Below are 20,766 nucleotides of genomic sequence, written 5' to 3'. Positions count from 1 at the left end.
CAGGTGCTCAGGCTCCCCAGGATCCCATGTTTCCCTGTACCTCTTCATGTCATTCTTCCTCCTGTGACCCTAGAAACAGTTTTAGTGAGCTACAGTGCCTGTGTCACAGCCTTCACCCTCCCACTCTGTGCCATCAGTGGCTGTGATTGACAGGCTGTGCGCTAGGTGGGCAGTTGATGGTTGATTGACAGGCTGTACGCTAGATGGGCAGTGGATGGTTGATTGACAGGCTGTGCACTAGGTGGGCAGAGGATGGTTGATTGACAGGCTGTGCGCTAGGTGGGCAGTGGATGGTTGATTGACAGGCTGTGCCCTAAGTGGGCAGTTGATGGTTGATTGACAGGCTGTGCCCTAGGTAGGCAGTGGATGGTTGATTGACAGACTGTGTGCTAGGTGGGCAGTGGATGGTTGATTGACAGGCTGTGTGCTAGGTGGGCAGTTGATGATTGATTGACAGGCTGTGTGCTAGGTGGGCAGTGGATGGTTGATTGACAGGCTGTGTGCTAGGTGGGCAGTTGATGATTGATTGACAGGCTGTGCGCTAGGTGGGCAGTGGATGGTTGATTGACAGGCTGTGCCCCAGTCTGGGTCATTGACAGGCTGTGTCTGGACGTGGCTGCACACCATTACCCTGTCTGTCCCAGGCTATGTCTTGTCGCTGGGCTAGGCCTAGTGTGGTTATGGCTGGGTGACAGCTCCCGGCCACCTGGGTGAAGCCTGCCTGTGTTTTCACATTAGTAGCGGGGTCCCCTGCTGCCCCATCTGTGCATTACCAGGAGTGTTCTGTGGGTGCTGCAGGGGTCTGTCGTCCACCCTTGCAGCTCCCTGATCTCAGCTCTCTGACAAAGCAGCCCATCATGGACTGGGGTGAGGGCCCTGCTGTGTTCTGGGGCTCAGCCAGGATGTCTTAGCTTGGCTTCCCTGTGTGCCCACCATGACCCTGCTCTTGTCTGTTTGGGTGCTGAAGGTATTGGGACAGTTTCGTGGCTGGCCTGAGGTTGACATTGATGCAGTCGTGTGCTTGTTTGGGCAGGTGCTGGTGGAGCTGTGCAGTGCCCACTGGGCCAAGCTCACGCTGTCTGGGGTGGCCTTGAAGACCTGGATGGCCTTGTCTGTGGGTCTTGGTGTCACACACCTTGACTCGCTGCCCTTGTCCGCTAGGTCACTTCTCTGTCCCTTTTGGCTGCCTCCTGCAGGCAGGTGAGGCCCCCATGTGCAGCAGCTCTTTGTCCTGTGACTTTGGGGTACCCTTCTGTGGGGCTGTCGTTAGAACTGGGGCTAGCTCCCCAGGATTCCTCATGTCTGCCTTCTGTCCACCCACAGCCCCCAGGTGTCTCAGGACCTGCTGTAAGAGCCGGCCAGCCAGGTGGGCAGTAAATGTGCCAGTCTCAGCCCTCTGGTGATTCTGCAAGTTTCCGTCACTAACTCTTTCTTCTCTTTCACAGTGCACTGGTCATTGCTGCGGTATTTGACCGAAACATAAACTGCAGGCGTGCAGCCTCTGTAAGTCTTCCCTTCCTAGGTCCTTGACCCCTTGGTCTCCCTCGTGTGGCCCAGGTGACGAGCCAGGGCCAGGGAGGTCCTGAGGGCTGAGGTTCCTTAAGCAGGGCTGTGTGGTGTGCCCCCTCCCCAGATGCTCTCAGGCTGCATCCATTGGGGGTGGGTGGCAGCTGTCAGTATGACCTCTTCAGGACCGTCCTGGCCTGAAGGGCGAGGGCCATGGTTTAGTGAATTTGACCAGCCATGGTGGCAACACGGACCCTTCCTCACAGGTGGCCCGTGAAGGAGCTATTGCTGAGCCGCCTCGGTTAGTCCCTGGCCTGCCATCTCTGGTATTCCTGGTGGCCAAAGGCAGAAGGGTGATGTTGGGGGAGCCCTGGCCCTGTCCTCGCTCCAGCCTCCCTCTGGTTGTTTCTGATTTGGGACTGTTAGGAGCTGAGCTGTGAGCATTGATGGGACAGCTTGCTCCTCTGGGCGGCAACAGTGGGGTGGGGTGGTGGTCAGATGTTGGCTCTGTGAGAGCCGGGGAGCCACTTTCCACTGTGTGATGTGGTCGCTCTGTTGCCCTGCCCTTTTTTTAAAAAAAATATTTATTCATTTTTATTGGAAAGTTAGATTTACAGAGAGGAGAGACAGAGAGGAAGATCTTCCATCTGCTATTCACTCCCCAAGTGGCTGCAGTGGCCAGAGCTGAGCTGATCCAAAACCAGGAGCCAGGAGCTTCTCCCAGGTCTCCCACATGGGTACAGGGGCCCAAGGCTTTAGATCATCCTCTACTGCTTTCCCAGGCCACAAACAGGGAGCTGGAAGGGAAGTAGAGCAGCCAGGACATGAACTGTACCCATATGGGATCCTTCACATGCAGGGTAAGGATTTAACCACTGGGCCGGTGGCCAGGCCCCACCCTACCCTTAAGACAGCGTGTGTGCCCCTGGTCTGGTTGGCTGCCTGTCTCGGTGCTTGATGCCTGACCAGGCCCCGCTGGGCAGTCTCTCTTCCCCAGGGGGCTCTGCGGTCAGCTGGCCTGACTGTGTTTCCCTCTTGTGCCCGTAGCCTGCGTGTCCCCGTCAGGGCAGGTTAGTGTCTTGGCTGTGCTGCGCTGTCAGCCTTCACCGTGCTTGGTGATTGCTCCCTGGTTCTGGGGCTTTTGCAGCGATGTCACTACAGTAGTATGTCAGCTGACCTGTGTGTACCCAGCATTGCCTTTTTCTTTTTTTTAAGATTTATTTATTTCATTACAAAGTCAGATATACAGAGAGGAGGAGAGACAGAGAGGAAGAGCTTCCGTCCGATGATTCACTCCCCAAGTGAGCCGCAACGGCCGGTGCGCGCCAGTCCGAAGCCGGGAACCTGGAAACTCTTCCAGGTCTCCCACGCGGGTACAGGGTCCCAATGCATTGGGCCGTCCTCGACTGCTTTCCCAGGCCACAAGCAGGGAGCTGGATGGGAAGTGGAGCTGCCGGGATTAGAACCCGCGCCCATATGGGATCACGGGGTGTTTAAGGCGAGGACTTTAGCTGCTAGGCCACGCTGCCAGGCCCCAGCATTGCCTTTTGGTTGCTTCTGTTTCTTAATTTAGTGCAAAAGTTACAAAGTAGCCCACAACAGAAATCAAGTCTTACTGCCTGCCAGTTGAGGAGGTGTCAGAGCAGCCAGTGGAGTTCAGCCCTCTTGGGTCAGCGCTCTGCCCTGGGGCAGGACCCTGGAGACCCTGGTGTCCATAGTCATGGCATAGGTGCTCCTGGTGTCCACCAGGGTAGGACACATTGCTTCTGGCCTGCCTGGCCTGTGTCTACCCCAGGGGCTACTCTCACTGTGTCCAGTTGTCTTGGCCCTGGGTGCAGCTTTGCCTGTGTTCTGTATGTGGGCTGATGTCCCCTGCATCTCACACTTGGCTGCTTTGGAGGAACAGCAGGGCAAGACGCATGGCTGTCACCATGTCTGGCCTATCTGCCCTGTCTGATGGCCCCTGAGCAGGACAGGGTGGAGGTTAGGAAGAAGGGGGCCATGAGGACTGGAGGTGGGACTTGACCACTGGGCGGCTCAAGCTCTTGCATGGAAACGGCCTGGGAGCCTGGCTGAACAACTGCAGTCCCCTCTGAAGCCGCTCACATGGACTGTGGCTGAGGGGCACACTGGGGCCCTGTCCTTCCCCTGACCAGACCGTTTGGCTCTGTCCACTTCCTGACCCGAGGCACTGAGGTAAGCACTGCTGTGGGGCACAGCTTCCTCAGCACGTTCGGTTTGGAAACCTGAACCCTTAAATTGTGGTTTTCAAAAGCACCAGGACATGGAATGGGACTGACCAAGCGCCCTTGAGGCCTAGCCCTGCCAACAATGGGGACTTGGATGTAAAAAACGAAGCCATGGGTCGTCCCTGTTAGGTGTCTGGCAGAGAGCCGGCCTCCTCAGCTGTTTGTTCTCTCCACAGGCTGCCTTCCAGGAGAATGTCGGGAGACAGGTAAGGCCACTTCTCTGCCTCGCTCCTGACGCTTGCTGTCCGTGTGCCTGCCCATGCTGGCAAAGAGCTCGCCTGGGCGGCTCTGTACAGGGGCCCTCGCAGTTCAGGTGGCACACAGAACCAAGGGCGCCAGTGCTGGGGCAGGTTCCTGGAACCAGTGGTCCCCACCATGCTTGCCCTGGAGGAGCACTGGCTGCTTGGTCCCAGCAAAGTCCAGAAAGAGCTCCTGGAAGTTGTTGCCCCCATGACCCCTGCCCAGATGGTGGCTGGGCCAACCTTTCTCTGCCCTCTGACCCTGACACCTGGCTGCTGGCGTCAGCCTCACCTGGGAGATGGGGTCCCAAGTCCCCCCAGCTTGTGTGGGAGGGCCCTGGCACATCTGAGCAGGTGCTGGGCCTGAGCTGGCAGGGAGCAGCGAGAACCACCCTGGACAAGGGGGATTAGAGGATGGCCAGGCCACCCTGCTGTTGTCTGCTCTGGGGGCAGGGAGGAGTGGAAGCAGTGACGTAGTCAGGCCATGGTGTGGGACGCTGGGTCTGGTCGGCCACTTGGGGAGGTCCACCAGGTTCAGGCTGGCCTGAGAGGGAGGCTCTGATGGCAGGCAGGGGGGGATCCGGAGGCTGTCCTGGCCTTGGGTGGGAAGGGCAAAGCTGCGGGGCTGCAGCCTGTGCCCAAGACCCTGCCTTGTACCACCCCATCAGCCCCTGGACATAGCTTTGCTCTGCTGGCCTTCCACCTGGAGCCCTCCTCACCCTAGTCTGTGGTTCTCACGTGCCAACAGGTGTTGGTGGTCCTTGGAGCTTCCCTTGTGGTGGGTGGGGTGGGACCAGGCCCTGCCTCCCGGCCACGCTGCCTGAGTAGATGTCCAGTGACCCAGGCTGGACAGGCCCTCGCAGAGGACCTGGCCCTCCCTACTTGCGGGGGGTGGAGCTCTGCCCTTTGCCCGCAGTCTCAGTCTCGGCCACTTGCCAGAGCTGGTGGGTCACCTGGCCATGCTGAGGTGGAGGGTGAGCTGTCCTCCAGGACTGGGAGCAGGAGGTGGGTGTGGCCGAGACCCCTCTGTGAACTATGACCAAGGCCCAGCATTCCAGGATTCGGCACAGTGTGGGCGGGGCAGGACGTTTGAGGCTGCTGCCCTGAAGCTCCTTCATGCCCAGTGCTGACGACCACGGAGCCGGTGACTGAAAGAGCCCAGTGGTAACTGGCCGGCAGAGCAACCTGGACAGGTGGACAGAGCTGGATCATAGAGGGATCCTGTGGGGTCAGGTGTGGGGACTTGCCTTCCATGGGTGGAGCCTCTCAGGGCCCACACGTTGTGTAAGCTCAAGGTGCTGTCCTCGGTGGGGGGAGCTTTCCATGTGCCCTGCCATGTGGTGCTTGGCTGCCTGGCTGAGGGAAGGGACAGGACCCTGCAGGCATGGGATGTGTGGTCCTTGGTAATGAGAGAATATGCTGACAGCCGCTTGGCTGACCAAGGGGTCACCAGCCCCTGCTGCGTGGGGGTGGGTGGGGTGTGTGTGGAGGGCATGCCTCACAAAGCCCTTTAAGGAGGAAGGGGAGAGACCGTGGGGTCCTGGCATGCTTAGGGTTAGTGATGGGCTCTGTGCGTGGGCGGATCCTGGCCCATTTCCTGTGGAGTTTGATGGGCAGGGCAAGGAAAGGCCTTCATGTTGAGTCTGACTTGAGGCCAGCAAGCAGGGATCAGCATGTTAAGATTGGCACTGGGTGCCCGGTGGTCCTGCTGCATTGGTTGTGGTACACCCACACAAGATGAAGGAATTACCAGTCCTGTCCTGGGTCAGTGTACCCTTCCTTGCATGAAGCAATCCTTCCATTTAAGAAAGGTGAGAACTTGCCAGAACAAACAGCCCTGGGCACCCTTTGTGGTGCCGAGGGAGGCACTTTGGAGCAGGTTCTGTGCACAGATGGAATAAGGTAGTAGGCAGTGTGTTAGTGGTGCCCATTCCTGGCCACCTGCTCTGCCCAAGGCCTGCTCTGCCCCTCTGTGGAGCCAAGGGCGAGTCCCTGAGGCCCTCAGAGTGCAGGCTATAGGCAGTGTTGTGGACTGAAGCACTGGTGAGTGGGAAGTTGGGGCCCCCTGTGAAGCCCAGACTCCCTGCAGACTCAATGTGCCTGCCCTGGCACCATTCAGTCTCAGTGTTGGCAGTCACATGCCTACAGGGGGCTGGGCCACATAAGCTTTTCCTGGAAAGTACATTCAGTTTTACATATGTGGTCCTACAAAATGTGGTCACCTTGTGCCCATGCATGCAGTACACACACACAGGCCAAGTGCACGGTAAAACATACACGCAGCACACATACACGATAGACTTAGCACACACCCAATCACACATAACAACACATACATGATAGACCCACCACACACTCACAAACATGATAGAGGGGTGCACACATATAACACATATGTCATAGAAGCACACATAGACGATAGACTTAGCACACACCCAATCATACATAACGACACATACATGATAGACTCACCACACACTCACATACATGATAGAGGGGTGCACACATATAACGCATACGTCATAGACTTACCACACACTCATACATGATGGAGGGGCATACACACATAACAACACATACATGATAGACTTACCACACACTCATACATGATAGAGGGGCGCACACACCCACATATACACATACATGATAGAGGGGCATATAGCACACACCCACATATACACATACATGATAGAGGGGCATATAGCACACACCCACATACACATAATAACGCATATGTGATAGACTTACCAGATGCTCATATATATAATAGAGGGGCACACAGCACACAGCTACATACACACACAATAGACCTGCTCCACATTCACAGAAACAAGCATACACACATTACAGCACAGCCAGGCTCCAGCACGCCAGAAGTTGGACACACACACAGAGAAAAGGGGCACACATTCATGTACACACACATACATGACAGACCTGCACACTCACAGCACTCACACAGGGTAAAGGGACACACATCCATGTACTCACACATACATGATAGACCTACTGCACACACAGAGTATAGGGGCACACATCTATGTATACACATGTACGCGCCAATTCAGCACATGGTATGCATGTGCATAACACATACCCATGTGTGTCACACCATATATGTATGCAAAGATAACACACATGTCATGTGGAATATAGGTACAAGCAACACCAAGCCACATACCGTGCATACATATTCACAGACAGACCGTGCACCTGCTACATGCCCATGTGTGTGACTCACACCAGAAGCATACAGCACACACAGTACTCCCTCAGGCAGTACATACATGTGCACACATGCATACACACCACATGCCCCAAACGAAGGGAAGCACGCATGCGTATGGTCATGGCCTTTTGGTCTGGGACAGTCTTGCCCTGCCCCTTGCTCCCAAGGCCTCCCTGTGGGGGTCCACCAAGCAGGGCACACTTAGAGAGCTTGCAGCAGAGGGAAGGTCACACTGCACAGCAGGGCCTCTCCCGCTGCCTGCTGAGCCCTTGTGCCCAGGCTCGTGTGGTAGAAGCTGGGGGTGTCTGCAGCCCAAGCCTTGCAAGTGCCATCTGTCCTCCAGAAGGAGCTCAGGGTGTGGCTGTGTGGGTGCCCTGTTTTTCTGGGTGTTCTTACACAGAGATGTGAAATGGAGATGAAGTGCCAAGGTCACTGGTGTGAAAGTATAACAGGTGCAGGGCGGGATGCATGGGAGCTGCCTATGCTGACCACACATCTGCCAGCACCTGGCTAGTGGCAGACACTTGCTGGGAGCCAGTTATGAACATCATCCATTCTATGCCCACGTCTGTCCAGTGCAGGAAAGCCAGAATAGCTACATGCCTGCTTTTGCTGGGTTACTGCCCTGCCCCACCTGCCCTTAGCTGTTTTTTGGACTTGGTATAGTGGATTCCACTGTGTCTTAGACATGCAGACTGAGCACTAAAGCTTCTGTAATAGCCTAAACCCTCAAGTCCTAGGGTTAGTTCTTTGTCAGTTCGCCTAGGAGCTGGCTGCATGCCTGTGTATTGGATGAAGGGCAGGGTGGCTGAGATAGTAAATCCTCTTGTTGTCTACCAAGGTCCCACAAAGTGACGGGGTGCTGATGGCTTCTGTTTGCATGGGTTCACCCGAGTGGAAGGGCAGGATGCAGGGTTCTGGCTGTGTTGGGTGCAGTTGGGGGGTGTGATTGGTTACCTGGGTGCAGTTGATTGGTGGTGTTGGGGTTGGGTGCAGTCGGTTGGCTGTGTTGGGTGCAGTTGGGGGGTGTGATTGGTTACCTGGGTGCAGTTGATTGGTGGTGTTGGGGTTGGGTGCAGTCGGTTGGCTGTGTTGGGTGCAGTTGGGGGGTGTGATTGGTTACCTGGGTGCAGTTGATTGGTGGTGTTGGAGTTGGGTGCAGTCAATTGGCTGTGTTGGGTGCAGTGGGCATCATGCTGGGCTTTCAGGTGGCTAACCCCCTGCTCTTTTTGACTCCCGTTGTTAGGGCACCTTCCCTCATGGGATTGAGATTCTGACCACTGCTGACTACTTTGCAGTTGGCAACATATCAAATTGCTTTCTGGTTATAAGGTAAGTATGTGGCTCAGTGTCCGTTTCCACTTTGTCCCCTGCCCAAGCAGGGACACGCAGTGTGAGTGTGATTTGTGTGAAAAGGGGAGGACCCAGGCATGCTGCTCTCTGGGGAGGTGCTGGGTTCTGGGGGGCACACAGTCCCCTGTTGCACTGGGCCCCATTTCCAGGAAGAACCTTTGCCCTGTCCTGAGTGATGTTCTTTTTGTCCTGTTGTCTGGTTCCCAGCACGGTATGTGGACTTCACAGGGAGTGTCCAACAGCACTGTTGCAAGAGCCTGGGGAGTGGCCAGCTATAGGGGGCAGTGTCCTGGCAGACATTACCACTGTGGCTGCATTTGAGAACTGGAGGGTTGGAGCAGCGTGGGTGGTATGGGGATATTCCTTGGGGTCTTGGGACTGTTGGTGCCCAGAGTGAGGGCACAGGTGAGGGAAGGTGCCTGTGGAGAAGGCCAGGGACTCAGCCTTGCATCTGCTGAAGATGGCCGTGAACCAGCAGCCAGGCTCTTCGGGAAGCTGAGATTCTGTTTGAAAAAAACAAAAACAAATAGTAACAATAATAATTGATTCATTCATCCGAAAGAGTTACGGAAAGATAAGGAGAGACAGAAAGGTCTCCCATCCATTGGTTCACTCCCGATGGGCTCCAGGGTGCCCTGTTCCCTCTCCCCACGTTCGCCCTGCTGGCTCCAGGGCGCCCTGCTCTCCTGTGTGCCCCAAGGGAAAGGGCAGTCTTGCACCGGCCTGTCCCAAAGGAGAGGCAGTTCTCCTTCTGAGGGTTCTGTGTGTACTGTGAGCCTGGCATGTGTGCTCCTCACAGACTGTGTGAAGAAAGAGGTTATTTCTGTGTGTCAGTTTCAGGTCGGTTGCAGAATGTGGTGTCAGTGTGGGAAGGACTGTAACGTGTGTGGAGGGTGCACAGTTCCCCCCACACTGCTGCTTCACACTGTCACTCACAGTCACCTGCCAGGCTGGTCTGGGGACGTTCGAGGCTGGACATCCTGCCCTTAGTCTGTCTCACACCAGGGGCTGGCTTTGGGGTTGCAGCTTCTGCTACGTGAAGCTCGGGTCAGTGTGTCCTGTCCACGCTTCCATTCCCTGTACCTCCCCCTTCTTTCTTTCACAGAATTACTTACATATTTGACTGAGTCAGGGGTCAGGAACTTTATCCTGTTCTCCACGTGGATGGCAGGAGCTCAAGTAGTTGGGCCATCACTTGGTGCCTCCCAGGGGCATTAGGGAGCAGAATTGGAAGCAAACAAGCTGGGCCTGCAGTTGGCGATCTGAGGTGGGATGGTGGTGTCACAGTGGGCTCCCAGGACTCCTGGGGGTGGAGGCGGGACTGGGCTGCGGGGCCCTCATTCCGCAGGACTGGGCTGTGGGGCTGGGTCCTCGTTCCCCAGGACTGGGCTGTGGGGCTGGGTCCTCGTTCCCCAGGACTGGGCTGTGGGGCTGGGCCCTTGTTCCCCAGGACTGGGCTGTGGGGCTGGGTCCTCGTTCCCCAGGACTGGGCTGTGGGGCCCTCGTTCCCCAGGACTGGACTGTGGGGCTGGGCCCTTGTTCCCCAGGACTGGGCTGTGGGGCTGGGCCCTCGTTCCCCAGGACTGGGCTGTGGGGCTGGGCCCTTGTTCCCCAGGACTGGGCTATGGGGCTGGGTCCTCGTTCCCCAGGACTGGGCTGTGGGGCCCTCGTTCCCCAGGACTGGACTGTGGGGCTGGGCCCTTGTTCCCCAGGACTGGGCTATGGGGCTGGGTCCTCGTTCCCCAGGACTGGGCTGTGGGGCTGGGTCCTCGTTCCCCAGGACTGGGCTGTGGGGCTGGGTCCTCGTTCCCCAGGACTGGGCTGTGGGGCCCTCGTTCCCCAGGACTGGGCTGTGGGGCTGGGTCCTCGTTCCCCAGGACTGGGCTGCGGGGTCCTCGTTCCCCAGGACTGGACTGTGGGGCTGGGCCCTTGTTCCCCAGGACTGGGCTATGGGGCTGGGTCCTCGTTCCCCAGGACTGGGCTGTGGGGCTGGGTCCTCGTTCCCCAGGACTGGGCTGTGGGGCTGGGCCCTCGTTCCCCAGGACTGGGCTGCGGGGTCCTCGTTCCCCAGGACTGGACTGTGGGGCTGGGCCCTTGTTCCCCAGGACTGGGCTGTGGGGCTGGGCCCTCGTTCCCCAGGACTGGGCTGTGGGGCTGGGCCCTTGTTCCCCAGGACTGGGCTCCTGGCTGCTCTCATGAGCTCAGTGTAGCCCAAGAGCTTGGTTGCTCATCTTCTGACTGTATATTTCCTTGGTTGAGCATCTTCAGCATTGAGCATCCTTTGTAAAGTGCATGTCTGTTGCCTGTGAGGTCCTCGAATCAGAGAAGTCCCAGAGTGAGCCGTCTCCCGGCTCAGTAAATGAGTCTCAGCCTTACTCATTTCTTGATTCTGTTTCTCCCATACCTGGCTAGTGACCTAGTTCTGCTAAGTCTGCATCCCTAATGGCTGTCAAACAGGCCTGTTCCTGTTCACACACTCTGCACCCCAGACTCCAGCTCTTACTAACCTGAACAGTTGTCCGAGCTTCCTCTACCCTGAGGGCCTGACCTCACTCATCTATGTTTTGCCTGGCTGCCCCAGGAACTGGCTGAGGTGCACCCAGGGGCAGCTCTTTGTTATTACAGCGCTTCAGGCCTTCTTGTCCACAGCTCTTCTCTGTGCCCCCCCTCCCGAACCTCCTGCACCTGCCAGGCCCCTGGTCTCTTGCTCCTGCACCTGCCCTGGCCCCATCCCCTTCTTCTTCACCTGCCCTGGCCCCTCCTCTTCCTCTTCCTGCCTGGTCCCTCCTCCTGCACCTGCCTAGTCCATCCTCCCTTACCTGAACCTGCCAAGCCTCATTCCTTCCCTTTTCTCCGTTCCTGCCAGGTCCTCCTGTTCCTCTTCCGTCCTCTCCTGCCCTCTAGTGGAGAGTGTTTCGGCTGCTCTGAGCTCCTGGGAGAGGCACAGGCATAGATCTTCCATCCACTGATTGATTCCCAACTGAGCATAGCAGCAACGTTGGGCCAGGCCCGGGTCTCCCCCTGGGTGCCTGAGCCACCACCTCTGTTCCCAGGGGGAAGCAGGGCTTGGGCACGGAGTGGGTCTGCAGCCCAAGCACTCTGGTGCAGGCTGTGCGTGTCCCAGTGGCTGGTGGGATGCCTGCCCCTGGTTTGAATGTTTGACCTGGTTTTTGAATATTGGTTTGGAAGTCTGGATGTGGATATCTCAAGATCTGGCTGATAGTCTGTGCATTCAACTTAATAACAAACTGGGCAATTGCTATGTCCAGTCCTGGGTGACTGCACTTGCCCTAAGAAATGTGTATGAGTTCTGTGGTTTTGATTCCTTGTTGGCACGTGGTGCTTGTCAGTCCTCTGTGCCCATTTTTTAGGAGTCAGAGGCCCTGGTGGGGCCACCCTGCGGAGTGTTGGGGTCCAGCACCTCGTCATGCACTGGCTCAGGGCCTCACGGGCACCCTGCCGAGTGTTGGGGCTCAGCACCTTGTGTGCTGGCTCAGGGCCTCTTGGGCACCCTGCCGAGTGTTGGGGCTCAGCATCTCATCCACGGGCACCCTGCTGAGTGTTGGGGTCCAGCATCTCATCCACGGGCACCATGCTGAGTGTTGGGGTCCAGCACCTTGTCCACGGGCACCCTGCTGAGTGTTGGGGTCCAGCACCTCATCCACGGGCACCCTGCTGAGTGTTGGGGTCCAGCATCTCATCCACGGGCACCATGCTGAGTGTTGGGGTCCAGCACCTCGTCCACGGGCACCCTGCTGAGTGTTGGGGTCCAGCACCTCATCCACGGGCACCCTGCTGAGTGTTGGGGCTCAGGGCCTTATCCATGGGCACCCTGCTGAGTGTTGGGGCTCAGCGCTCTACAGTGGTCCTCTAGCTGTTCCTTAGATGTATCATCTTTCCTTCCTTGGGAGGAAGTCTTCTGTCAACCTGTGCCAGTGCGGGTGCCATGGTGTCATCCCTGTATCACCACAGGTGACAAGGTTGGGGCATGGGTGCCAAGGTGTAGGTGTGGCCATCGCCGCATGCACTTCCTGGTGCCACTTTTTTGTGACCCTGCTTCTGTTCCTCCCTTGCCACTTGAGAAACCACTGGCCTGCTTTTGTTAACATATGCTTGTGTGCGTTTTCTGAAGTTTTGTATGGATGGAGAAAGTGGAATGTGCCCACATGTTGGGTTCCTGACGACCCTTTGTCAGCCTGTTGCCCTCCCCGGGCATGGCGTCCTGCAGACACGGTTACTGTGGACAGGTCTGAGGGGACGCACCGCGGTGTTTCTGGCCTGGGAGGATGTGGCCCCTGTCTTGGCCTGAGCCACTGTGGGGTGTGTTAGTCCTGCTCCTGCATCCTCACTGACTGGGCCCCTTGTCTTGCAGCGTGTTTGTTGCTGGTTTTCCTGAGTACACCCGGCCCATGATTGAGCACCTGGTTGCCATGAAGGTCAGCCACTGGGACGGGTAGGTTCTGTCGCGCGGCTGCTCTCCCATGGGAAACTGTGTGGAACTGAGCAGCACCAAGCGGAAGTTACATTTAAAAGACCTCCAGGTTGCATGCTTGGTGTGCCAGGTCATGCCTGTCCCAGTTCACTCTGGAGCCCCTTCGGGCAGCTCGGTGTGTGAAGCCTCCATGTGAATTGCCCTGGCCTGGTGTGTCCTGGAGGGCAGAAGCTTGCCTACGGCCAGGAGATGCTGAGGCCAGGGAAACGCCTCGTCTCTCGCAGGTGCCATGCCTCCTCCCTGCTCGGGTATCTTCCTTGCTGCTTGCTGGGGGTGGAGCCAGCTTTAGTGGCAGCTTCCATAATTACAGTTGCAGTGTCAGGATATGATGACTCAATGGTAATTCCGTGCGTCTTCAAAGAGAAGAGCTCAGTGTGCCGCAGGGCATTAGTGTGCCCAGTCTTCATATTATCTGACCCTGCCTATGACAGACGCTAGAACTGAGGGCAGGAAGTGCCTGCTGCAGCCGTCCCTGAGGGGCCTGTGGAGCACCAGGGCCTTGGGATACTGATTTCTATGGCTGTGGGCTGCAGTGCTGTCTGCAATGACACTAGGGGTTCTGGTCTTCTAGCTTCCAATATTGCAGTCTGCAAACACAGCACGCTCAGAAGGGCATGTGTTCTACAGAGGCACAAGTGTTCCTGCCTCCCTTAGGGGTGTGTGTCTCACAGACAGAGCCTGCCTTCCTTAGGGGCGTGTGTCCTGCAGAGCCTGCCTTCCTTAGGGGCGTGCGTCCTGCAGAGCCTGCCTCCCTTAGGGGCGTGTGTCCTGCAGACAGAGCCTGCCTCCCTTAGGGGCGTGTGTCTCACAGACAGAGCCTGCCTCCCTTAGGGGCGTGTGTCCCTTAGGGGCGTGTGTCCTGCAGAGCCTGCCTCCCTTAGGGGCGTGTGTCCTGCAGAGCCTGCCTCCCTTAGAGGTGTGTGCCCTGCAGACAGAGCCTGCCTCCCTTAGAGGTGTGTGCCCTGCAGACAGAGCCTGCCTTCTTTAGGGGTGTGTGTCCTGCAGAGCCTGCCTCCCTTAGGGGCGTGTGTCCTGTAGGACCTGCCTCCCTGGCTTACCAAGGAGTAAGAGCTGTAGATGTTGAGAGACACAGAGATCCGACTCGTTGATTCACTCCCCAAATGCAACAGCTAGTGCTAGATACCAGGAAGCTGACTCTCCTGTCGAGTCTCCCGAGTGGGTGGTGGGACAGATTAGGGTCGCGGCATCATCTGCTGTTGCTCAAGCATCTTGGGAGGGAACTGGGTCAGAATATGGGGTGAAGGCACCCATGCCCACCCCAGCCTTCGCCTCCACACTGTCGTCCTAAAGTACGATTTAGTGTTGCACACCTGTGCAGACTGGTGGGTGTTCGCCTTCTTCTTCCTCTTCTTTTTTAAAAATTTTTATTTCTTTTTACTGAAAAGCCAGATTTACAGAGAGATGAGAGAGTGGAAAGATCTTTTATCCTGTGTCTCGCTTCCCAAATAGAGCTGAGCTGATCTGAAGCCAGGACCTTCTTCCAGGTCTTCCTTGTGGATACTTTGGCCTATCCTCCACTGCTTTCCCAGGTCATCAGCAGGGCTCTGGATGGGAAGTGGAGCAGCCAGGACACCAACCAGTGCCCATGTGGGATCCCGGCACTTGCAGTTAGATTAGCTAGTTGAGCCAATGCACTGGCCCCCCATGGGCCTTGCCTTAAAGGGCCAGGCATTCAGTGTCTTGACGTGAAGTTGTCTTGAGCGAGGCCTGCTGCTGGCTGGCGCTGTGCTCATGCTGTTTGCAGCATGCTCCTGGTTCTGTGTCTGCCTGCTGCCTCTGTCCTGTGGGAGGCATTTAGTCTATCCACATTTAATTACTTAATTGTCAACACAGTTCAGTTTAACCCTGTCATTTTACTGGTGGTTTTCCTTTTTTTCTTGTTGCCTTTTTTGTTTACAGAAAGCTTAGAACTCTACTTTGTAGCAGACACTTCAGAACTCTGAAGTTTTCAGGGTGTGTGAAGCACAGACGGACTGGGAGGCATCATCTGGTCTTCCTTTCTGGCCGGTTCTCGCAGTCACACAGCATGGGAGTCACACAGTGTGACAGTGACCTTGCTATTTTACGACTTTTTACAAAAAGATGTATTTGCTTGTTTGAAAGTCAGAACCAGAGGAAGAGTGCGAGAGTGAGCTTCTGTCTGCTGATTCATTCCCCATGTGGCCACAGCAGTCAGGGGTGGGCCAGACTGGATCCAGGAGCTGCCTTCAGCTATCCAACACCTGGGCCCTGCTCTGCTTTTCCCAGGATATTGGCAAGGAGCTGGATGGGTGGTGTAGCAGCTGGGACATGAACTGGTCCCTGTATGGGATGCCAGGGCTGCAGGCTGTGCACTGTGTCACAGTGCCAGTCCTATTTTACAGTCTTAGAGAATTGGAGATGTTTTTGTTCTTGGCCTGGAATCCTAGCTAAGAGCTCCCACAAGGGTCTCTGGTTTCCTGGTGTATAGCATGGCTTACATTGATGGGAGCATGGACATTCCTGTATAGTTGTAGTGGTGCGAGGGACCTCCACGAGGTGTTACCGTGTTTCCCTGTCTGCGTGTCCCTTTAGGGACCTCCACGGGGTGTTACTGTGTTTCCCTTTCTCCCTTGGGCTTGGGATGGGGGAGGTGCATTGGAGTGACAGACGGGGAGGTAGGACCCAGGCCTCAGTCTCCCTCCTTTGGGGTCTTTCCCCAACAGTCTGCAACAGCCAGGCTTGGTCAGGCCCGCCAGGAGCCGGGAGCTCCACCCAGGTCTGCCTGTGTCTCTTTGGGGCGTGTATCGGCATGATGCTGGGATCAGAAGCAGAGAAGTCAGTGCTTGACCCGGGCACACAACACCTGCCCCTTGCGCTGTGTTCCCTGCACAGCCGCGTGGTGCTTGGTGCTGGGTGTCGTGACACTGAGTTTTGTACCTGTAAGATGCCAGCTGTCTCGAGGAGCTGTTTACTCTTGGAAATAGACCCTGAGCAGGGTGTGGGGTCCTGGGGGACAATGACCTAGGGCTGGGGTTGTGGCATTTCCAGGACACGATGCCAGCATGCCCCCAGCCCAGGAGTCCCTCCAGACCTTGGGCTGGGCAGTTCAGAAACTACTGGAGTGTTCTTGATGAACCAACACCGCCCTGTGTCCTACGGACACACTTGTGACTGCTCTTGGATCTGATGGTCCCGCTCACTGTCCTGTCCTGCACCACCTAGAGACCTGGCAGGAGCCACAGGCTCCCGAGGAGCCTGCTCAGATCATCCCCTGTGCTTCTGTGTCCAACTGTTGGATGTTGACGACCACTTGACTCATCAGTGAGAAGGGGTTGACTGTTGCTGCCCTCCCCCCATGTTCCAGAGTCATCCGAGAGCTGTCCGCAAAGGCTCTGCACAACCTGACCCCCCGAGCACCTGAGTTCTGCGCCACTCACGGTAGGTGTCTCCCAGCATTCTGCAGTCTTCACAGAGGGACGTGTGGGCCGGCTGCATAGTCCTGGACATCCGTGTGCAGACTCGGCAGCCTGAGGGGCTGCAGCAGCAACAGCTGAAAACAGCGTTGTATTTATCTTGCTGGGAAGTGTTGGAAGACTCAGCCACAGGCTCATACAGGGGCAGAGTACAAAGGGGTGGGTGGGTGTGTGTGTGTGTGTTCATCCTGGAGCCTCTAGGCTGTGTCAAGTGGCAGCAGCTGAATAGAGGCTGCCAGCCACGTGTGTAAGTTTAAAGATGAAGTAGCCCCGCACGCCCAGCTTGCGTTGTGGCCGGGCTTCCGGGCAGCCATCCTGCCGGGGTTTGTAATGTCCACGCGTGGGCCCAGGCGAGGCTCTCCCTGGTTCAGAACGCAGCTGCGAGGTCTGCCCTTGTTACACGTCCTGTGCGTTTAACAAGAAGGCAACTTGTGCTTGTCTTTGCTCCCTGGATCTTTGCATCCTGCACTCCAGCCTGGCTCCTCCTGTGTTGTCCTGGCATTTCCCAGTGCCCTGCCACCTGCTCTGGCCTTGGGGGACTGGCATGCGGGGAGGCTGTGTGTTCTGGCTAATGGCCCCATGTGTCCTACCTGCTCCAGTGCTCCCCAGGCTGCTGTCCATGACACAGAGCTCGGACCTCCACAGCCGGCATGGGGCAATCCTCGCCTGTGCGGAAATCATCCTGGCGCTGCACAGGCTCGCGGGGCAGCAAGACAGGTAGGACACGGGTGGGGGGATGGCGGGCAGCAGGATGGGTAGGATGCAGGTGGGGGGTGGGGGCAGCAGATAGGATGCAGGGTAGGGGGACAGTGGACAGCAGTACAGGTAGGACACAGAGGTGGGGGGATGGCGGACAGCAGGATGGGTAGGACGCAGGGGTGGGGGGTGGGGCAGCAGATAGGATGCAGGGGTGGGGGATGGAGGGCAGCAGGAACAGGTAGGATGCAGGGCTGGGGGCACGGCGAGCAGCAGGACGGGCAGGACGTGGAGTGGCAGGGAGAGGAGAGGGTACGACGCAGAGGGGGGAGAAGGGGGCTTCACTGCTGACACATGGGGAAGGGCTCCGCCTGCCCAGCTTGTCATTACGGGGATCACCACTTTGCGGCTTCTCATCTACGTTACTTTTTGTTTATTTGCTCCAGTATCACAGGCCTTGGTTCTCAGCATTTTGTTCATGGTGTTGGCAAGCAGTTTTCTGTCCTATGAGTCACGTCCTGGGTGGCCCACCCATTGATGTTGAGCTGGGCTGGCAGGCCTGAGGGCCCCGTCCCTGTGGCAGTTATTGGGCCTCAGAGCCGACCTTGTAGGCGTCATTGGCTTGAGCCGCTGTCTGGGAGTAAGCATGTATCTCTCCGGGTGCTTTAACCTGGCTGTGAGTGCAGACAGCACTGCAGGGCTCCTCACACTCACGTCTGTGTTCTGGCTCTGGGACTCCAGCGTGCGGAAAGTGCATCTGGGAGGTGCCCTGGGAACATGGCCATACTGGCCTGGACCCACTTCCTGCCTGCACACCCCATTCGTGTCCCCAGCCCCAGGGACCAGAAACAAACCAGGGATCCTGCCGACTGAACGTTAGTGTGACACAAGAGGTGCCTGTGGGCCGGCCCAAGCCGGCATCGCTGTCTTCAGGTGTGAGGGAAGGCAGTTGGAGCGAAGTGTGGGTGGGGCTGGAAGGAATTTCCAGAACCTTCTCCCACTGGGAGTTCTTTGGCATAGTGACACATGTGGAGTGCTGTCTGCAGGGAATCGTGTTAAGGGTTTGGGACGTGTACCCCAGTGTAGACCCTTCCTGAGCACCCAGGCTAGGGCTAGTGGATCTCCCTTCTCTGTTGGGAGTGGTGGGAGTCCTGCCGAGAGGCTCTTCTCAGGAGGGTAACAGGTTCTCGTCTGTCCCCAGTGGACACCCAAGGAGCCCGGCTCTCAGCAGGGCCTCCTCGTCTGTCCCCAGTGGACACCTGGAGGAGCCCGGCTCCCTGCTAACAGGGAGTGACAGAGCCGACTGTTGGCAAGATCCCTTCCCCCCATTCTGTAACTGCGTGTGGGTCTCAGCAGAGGTGAGGACATAACCCGTGGGAACTCTGGGCCCAGGAACCATTGGACCTGAAGCATCGTTTCCTGTCCTGTGGCCTTGGTGCTGCTGACCTCTGCTGTGTTATCTCTGCAGGCCCCTCTCTGACTACCTGGATGACAAGACTGTGCAGGGCGTGAAGCAGATTCACCAGCAGGTGTGTGTGGCTCCATGACTGCGCCTCGTGGGTGCCCAGGAAAGGGGTCCCTCTCAGGCATTCCCCTCCTTGAGAGCGGCAGGTGGGGACTCGTGTGGCCAGAGGAGGGCTTTCCAGGAGGTGGGGTCCTGTGGGAGCACAGGGAGGGCTTTCCAGGAGGTGGGGTCCTGTGGGAGCACAGGGAGGGCTTTCCAGGAGGTGGGGTTCTGTGGGAGCACAGGGAGCCTCTGCCAGCCTGTTGTGTGCATGGTGGTGTTTGAAAGCCCAGATCACACAAATAACTTGCTGTTCTCTTCTTTCAGCTTCGTGATCGCCAGTTGTACAGGTGAGCTCTCAAAAGCTAAGTGTTTGTGTTTTATGTCTGTTTCCAAAGGAACTTTGTGTTTTTAATTTGAAAATTCAGAGTGGCCAAGAGAAATCCGTTGGTTCGCTCCCCACATGCACACAGCAGCTGAGAGCCCCAGGCGCCTGAGCTGACCTACTGCCTGCCAGCATGCGTGAGCAGGAAGCTGGGTCCAAGGGGAGCCTCCCGAGTAGACACCACGATGCTTGCCTCGTGTTTTGTGTCTGAATGAAAGAGCGTGTCATCTGGAACTTCGGGCAGCATGCGTCCTGCCTGAATAGGTGTAGCCTGGAGGTGTAGCCACGGTGGTCTTCGAGTGTTACAAGGTTGACTTCTGTGTGACGTTGCATCTGCTGGGCGCAGCCTTTGTCCCAGGTCCAGCCTCCCCCACCTCGCAGTGCAGTCCACTTGCCTGTGGGCAGTTGGTCCTCCCATGCCCCAGCCCCAGCCCCGGGCACTTGAGCTGTCCTGCTAGCTGAGGTGTCTGACCCTTCCTGTACAGCTTGCTGCAGGGACTCCACACCAATCTGTGGGTGTGGCTCATCCTGGGCAAGGTGTCAGGAGAGTCGCTCGGGCTCCCTCCAGTCCTGGACGACTAGGGCAGTGCCTGGGGCGTTTCGCTCAAGAGCAGGGCCTTTCCGCGAGGTCAGTCATCGCTTAGTGACATGCAAGTGCAGGCTCAGCTGCTTTCTAGAGCTCGGTCGGGCTTCGTCTGTCACGTCAGTGCCTGTTACGTCTGGTGCTCCCCCGGCTGGCTGGTATGGCCATCGTGGGCAGGAGCACAGCCTTGACAGGCTGAGGGTCCACACCTGGAGAGGATGCCCCCAAGGGCAGGCTGTCCCGACAGCTGCTCCCTGAAGGGAGCCATCTGCTTCTCTCCTCTCTGTGCTGAGTGTCCGGCTGACCCTTTGCGTCCCTCATTCTACATTTTCTCTAAGTCTGTCACGGAGACCTGTGGGCTCTTGTCATGACCACCAGTGTGTGGTTGTTGAGGTCACTGTTGCAGGATCCCCGCCAACCCACACTGGTGGGCAGCTGCTATTGCTGACCGAGAGGCCATGGGTGCAGTCAGTGTAGTTGTGGTAAGTTTGCGGCAGGCTGCAGACAGTGGGTGGTCTCACACGAGCTGTGGGATGTCCCCTCCCTGGGGGCTAACTCCAAACCTGCAGCTGATGTAAGATTCTTGCCACATGTTGACAAATGGAAATGGATTCTTTCCTCCTGTTTCTGTCCCACAGGTTATTAGAGTGTGAAAGAGCGAGGTGTTCAGTCTACCAGTTTGTTCCCCAATAGCCATACTGCCAGAGCTGGGCCAAGCTGGCCTGGGCCAAAGGCTCCATCTGGTCTCCCCGGAGGGTCGCTTGTCCTGCTGGTCAGAAGCTGAGCCAGAGGCAGCTTCACTTCCTGCATCGCAATGCAAACTCCTGACAATCTTTTTTTCCCCTTGAGAAATAACTTAGGAGTAATAAAATTCACAAAATTGTGAAAGTTGCTAAACTGCAGTCACAACTACTATAGCCATACTCATGTGAGGCCTGGACCTCCCCCAGGCCTGGACCTCCCCCACAGACCTGGACCTCCCCCCCAGGCCTGGACCTCCCGCGAGGCTGCTCCCAGCCGCCAATAGGTGCCTTATGCCACTGTGCAGTGGAGGGTGGTCCCGCCCCCACCGCGC

At 57.1% G+C, this 20,766-nt stretch overlaps 1 protein-coding gene across 2 annotated transcripts in view; it reads left to right on the top strand.

Moving 5' to 3' along the window:
* TBCD (tubulin folding cofactor D) overlaps positions 1–20,766 on the top strand; it is a 133,920-nt gene that overhangs the window by 94,091 nt on the left and 19,063 nt on the right. Inside the window, exons 15-22 of one of the 2 annotated variants that reach the window (XM_058676545.1) lie at positions 1,446–1,503; positions 3,932–3,961; positions 8,470–8,555; positions 12,949–13,029; positions 16,415–16,488; positions 17,123–17,240; positions 18,688–18,748; positions 19,051–19,073. In XM_058676545.1, the coding sequence (XP_058532528.1) occupies positions 1,446–1,503; positions 3,932–3,961; positions 8,470–8,555; positions 12,949–13,029; positions 16,415–16,488; positions 17,123–17,240; positions 18,688–18,748; positions 19,051–19,073 (531 nt within the window). The remainder of the gene's footprint in view (positions 1–1,445; positions 1,504–3,931; positions 3,962–8,469; positions 8,556–12,948; positions 13,030–16,414; positions 16,489–17,122; positions 17,241–18,687; positions 18,749–19,050; positions 19,074–20,766) is intronic. The other variant, XM_058676546.1, reaches the window with a different exon arrangement.

The sequence above is a fragment of the Ochotona princeps genome, chromosome 17, assembly GCF_030435755.1.
Source record: "Ochotona princeps isolate mOchPri1 chromosome 17, mOchPri1.hap1, whole genome shotgun sequence".
NCBI classification, from domain to species: Eukaryota; Metazoa; Chordata; class Mammalia; order Lagomorpha; family Ochotonidae; genus Ochotona; species Ochotona princeps.
The sequence above is the reverse complement of the archived record's forward strand: the minus strand, read 5'-3'. Positions and strand labels throughout refer to the sequence as shown.